At 35.9% G+C, this 4,317-nt stretch overlaps 1 protein-coding gene across 1 annotated transcript; it reads left to right on the top strand.

The window, feature by feature from the left end:
• The first annotated feature begins 326 nt into the window (after positions 1 to 326).
• On the top strand, positions 327 to 4,317 carry LOC105139538 (E3 ubiquitin-protein ligase SIS3-like). Its single transcript, XM_011046010.1, has 10 exons — positions 327 to 689; positions 800 to 838; positions 1,108 to 1,174; positions 1,272 to 1,345; positions 1,834 to 1,972; positions 2,062 to 2,154; positions 2,302 to 2,367; positions 2,451 to 2,570; positions 3,025 to 3,138; positions 3,620 to 4,317. The coding sequence occupies exons 1-10, from the start codon at positions 661 to 663 to the stop codon at positions 4,019 to 4,021; spliced, it is 1,143 nt and encodes a 380-aa protein (XP_011044312.1). The 5' UTR covers positions 327 to 660; the 3' UTR covers positions 4,022 to 4,317.

Below are 4,317 nucleotides of genomic sequence, written 5' to 3'. Positions count from 1 at the left end.
CTAAAAAACTAGTTTTAATATTGATTTTTTAAAATTAAAAATTAACCCTTAATTTATTTTTTTATTATTCAAAATATTAAATTTTAAATAAAATGTAATTGTGGAACCTTAAAATTATTTTAAACATGATCTTAAAATTGAATTTAATTAAGAGCTTACAAGCATGATGGAAGGGAGCCAAGCACCTAGCTAAACTAACCTAATTTGAAAACGTCATCAACCCAAACCTACGTGGCATCCACTTGTTTCCACACAACCCACCGTCAGCCGCCCCACAATCATATAAGACAAAAACAAATAAAAATAAAAAACGAAAAATCCCATCACTGCTTCCTGTGTGTCTTATACCTAATTTGAAAAGAAAAGAAAAAAAATAAATCAAACGCCGTCAATTAACGTGACCCAAAATCTTCCCGTCAATCTCGTCTCCTTCCGCAATCCAGACTTCAATCACCTCTCTCTCTCTACTGTATTTTAAAACTCTCCTTCTCTCTATTGTTAAACCAGTTTCAGTTGCTTGTAATTACTGCTTTTAAATCAAACTTAAGTATTAAATGAAAGATTCCGATTCATTTTTAGCTACTGACTCGCATACAGATACTCACTCTCTCTCTCTCTTTCTTGTAATAACCTCTTCTTTTTAGGGTTTTCCTCTTAGTTATGGCTATGAGAGGCGTCGATTTCAAGTGGTTTGTCCTCATTAATCTTTCCTTCAATTTATCTTCATTTGTGTGCGTGTTGGTGCCCTTTTGTTTCAAGTGATTTTTGTTTTTTTGCTTGAAAATATTGGGTTTTGCAGGTACGATGGCTTCTTCTTGTCAATGCTAGCAACAAGTGCGTATCCTTGTTATTATGTATACATTTTTAGATTTTTGGCTTGCTCTTATTAAGGTTTTTAATTTTCTTTCTTTGATTCTCAAGAAAGTTTGAATCTTTTCTATGCTGTTGCCTACACGTTTAAGTTCTTAATCTTCTTGCAGCTTTCTTTTGGTGATTAATTTAACATCAATCTTTTACTATCTTTTCTTGGTTTTATATCTTAACAATACCCTTTTGTTTGATTTTAAGAGAAATTGTTCGTTCTTTCTTTAACAATGTCACTCATAGAATCATTGTTGCTATCAATTGGAGGCGTTATCATATTTGTACATACCCATTGCACATATGGATAATGGTAGCTCTCCCTCTGCCTCTATCTTTATTCTAGTTCCAACAAATTATGTGAACATAACAGTTTCTCTTATATCTCATTTCTAATGTTTGTTGGTCAGGTTGATTACACTACCGTTTTTGTGTTTCGCTTGTTGATGTTTATAGATAATGGACTTGCTGCTGGAATGGGATTGTAAGGCCTGTTATCTTGTACACCTTGGCAACAATTCTTTCTTTCTTTTTATAATAATGGACTCTTCTATTTTTGAAAATTCTGCGTTATGTTCAAGTAGTCTAGTTTTATTTTAAAGAATTTGGAGATTTTTTGAGAAAGAAATTTGCTGGAATAAAGATATTGGATTTAACTCCCACATTATCTGTGTGCTCTTGAAAAAGTATTCTTTTTAGTAGTTTTTTAAATATTACATGCAATCAAGCAGCTGCAGATTTTGCTTGCTTTTTATTGGTTTAATCCTGTTATCATACGAGTGAATTCTCTTAATAATGTAGGCATTTGCTGTTGAAAACTTCTTTTTTCCTTTTCATATAGTCAAATTGTATGGTTGGAGAATATCTTTTGCATCAGTTTATAGCATGTTCTTTTACTGAAAGTTTGAAAAGGCACTTTGTAAGCTTAATCTTGCCTAATAAGTTCTTCTTCGTCTATTTTACTGGCTTCAGGGATTTTGGGTGGCAGCAGAGATATGCCCGTTTTTGTGGACGAATTGTCGTTCTTTCAATTCTCTCTCTACTGCTATATCCATTTCTTTGGGCTTGGACTATAATTGGCACACTCTGGTTCACGAGGGCAAGAGATTGTGTAAGTTCTTTATTTGTGTTCCTTAATTGGAAGCATTGTCATCTTGAGACAATCTTAATTCAGGAGGTGAGGTGTTTAATTTGTCGCAGTTACCAGAGGAAGGTCAGAAATGGGGTTTTCTTATCTGGTTGCTTTTCAGCTACTGTGGACTGATTGGTATCGCTTGCATCTCTGTTGGAAAGGTTATCATAGTTCCTTGTGCTTCTATTTCTCTCCTTAATTTTACATTTTATTTTTTATCCTAAGTGACCAAAACATTCTGCTTTTCGATGCTTTCTTATGTTCACCTGCCCCTTCTTATACTTGACCATTTTAATATTCTTTTCTAGTGGCGGGTACGAAGACAAGCACACCACTTACGTGCTCAGCAAGGCATTCCTATTTCAGAATATGGGGTGATGGTTCATGCATCTTAAGTGCTAAAGTTTATTATTACTACTGTCATGGTTTCTTTTAATCACCCTGCTTATGCATCCAGGTATTGGTTGATTTGATCCGAGTGCCTGATTGGGCATTTGAAGCTGCAGGTCAAGAAATGAGAGTAATGGGCCAAGATGCTGCTGCATATCAACCTGGACTCTATTTGACTCCCACTCAGGTAAGTGCCAGTCAATACTGAGAGCTATGAATTATGATTGCCTTTTTTCCTTTTTGACTGGGACAACATCATGCACATTCATGTTTTCTATAACCTGAAAATACAGAACAGCTGGTTTTAAATACATGTGGTAGATTTTTCTTGTAATTTGCCATGGAAGGTAGTCCAAATTATTATATCTCAATATGGATTAGCCTTAATAGAGAAGAGCATGGGCTGGTATCCCAAGAAATGTTATTATAACTCTCTTTTGTGTCTGCTTGCTCTCCATATATTCTGGAGGATGTCTAAGTCATTGCATTCTATTATTGGACTTAAGGGTCATATGATCATCGTCCATTCCAGTAACTCTCAGTAATCTTTTTGAAGAAATCTGGTCTTGTATCAATATTCTAAATTTATATAGCTATTAGTTAGTTTATATTCTCTTTCTGGTTCTGTTGTCTTTTCATAGAGAGAAGCAGTGGAGGCGCTTATTCAAGAACTTCCAAAGTTCAGGCTCAAGGCTGTTCCAACTGATTGCAGTGAATGTCTCATCTGCCTTGAAGAGTTCTATGTAGGGAACGAGGTAAATATTTTGACTACTCTGCTTTCTGTGTGCCGCAGTTTTCCCTAGAGAAGGACTATTCCACTGCATAAATAGTTGGAACTAGCCCTTTCATGATTAAAAAAGCTGTTTTTATTTAGTTTTTCTATAGAACTTCTGGTATACTGTAGGTTTTTTACTACTCCAGAAGGGAAAAAATGATGTGCTTCAATCCCAGTGAATATATTCCAACTATTTTAGTTCAGAGCAATTTATTCACAAGACATTTGTTTGCATATTAGACCACCTATCAAGATGATCACGAGGAAAATTATCACTTTTTTCATATTAATAGAAGGTTTGTGCTGGTAGTTAAACTTCATGCAAACAATTTTGTTTCATGTTGTCTTTGTGTGATTGGATTTTTTACATGTTAGAGTTGACAAATCACATTGGCCATCTGGCTTGAAGAAAATAAAAAACACTTTTGAACTACCAAAGTTCCTTACTAGTAATATTGCAGGTTCGTGGCCTACCTTGTGCACATAATTTCCATGTTGAATGTATTGATGAGTGGCTTCGACTGAATGTGAAATGTCCACGGTGTCGCTGCTCAGTCTTCCCTAATCTTGACCTTAGTGCCTTATCTAATCTCCGTGCTGATTTGGAAAGATCTCCTGCCACTGTAACAACCAACCATTATGTGAGAACTGTGCCTTCCAGCCACAGCTATCTGTTGAGAATGCAGGGTCTGCTGTGGCCTGTCCAATCTGGGAATGCTGGGGATCCCACTAATGCAGATTTTGATGTGGAAGCTGCTGATAATGGAACTGCACACATGGCAACTGGGGAACGAACAGGTATGGAATCAGTTTCATCAGATGGACGTGTGCTTGGGGGTCAGTCCACCCAAACTCATCACTAGTCTTTTTTTTTTTTTTTGGATTTACAACATATTAACCCTGTGCCGAGAAACCTAGGTTCCACTGAATCTCACTTTAATGAAAACGCCCTGGGCTGTTTTATATATAATACAGAGAAAAGCTAATTGATGTGTGTTCATGCTCGCTGTCTTAACTGCTGTGTTGCTACATGCTGTGACAGAAAAGAAACCCCATTCACCAATTCATATGGGGAGTTCTGGACACACAAAAAAAAAACTCAGTAATGATACTGTTGCCTTTTTGTTAATGGGAATGGAGCTTGAATTTGCCTTGAAAA

This window comes from Populus euphratica, unplaced genomic scaffold (assembly GCF_000495115.2).
Source record: "Populus euphratica unplaced genomic scaffold, PopEup_1.0 scaffold212.1, whole genome shotgun sequence".
NCBI classification, from domain to species: Eukaryota; Viridiplantae; Streptophyta; class Magnoliopsida; order Malpighiales; family Salicaceae; genus Populus; species Populus euphratica.
Note: the sequence above shows the minus strand (reverse complement) of the source record. Positions and strands in the feature narration are given on the sequence as shown.

Coding starts and splice junctions, on each gene's coding strand:
- LOC105139538 (XM_011046010.1), top strand. CDS start 661: ATGGCTATGAGAGGCGTCGATTTCAAGTG. Junction 1,346..1,833: donor CTTGCTGCTGGAATGGGATT/GTAAGGCCTGTT, acceptor TACTGGCTTCAG/GGATTTTGGGTGGCAGCAGA. Junction 1,973..2,061: donor TCACGAGGGCAAGAGATTGT/GTAAGTTCTTTA, acceptor AATTTGTCGCAG/TTACCAGAGGAAGGTCAGAA.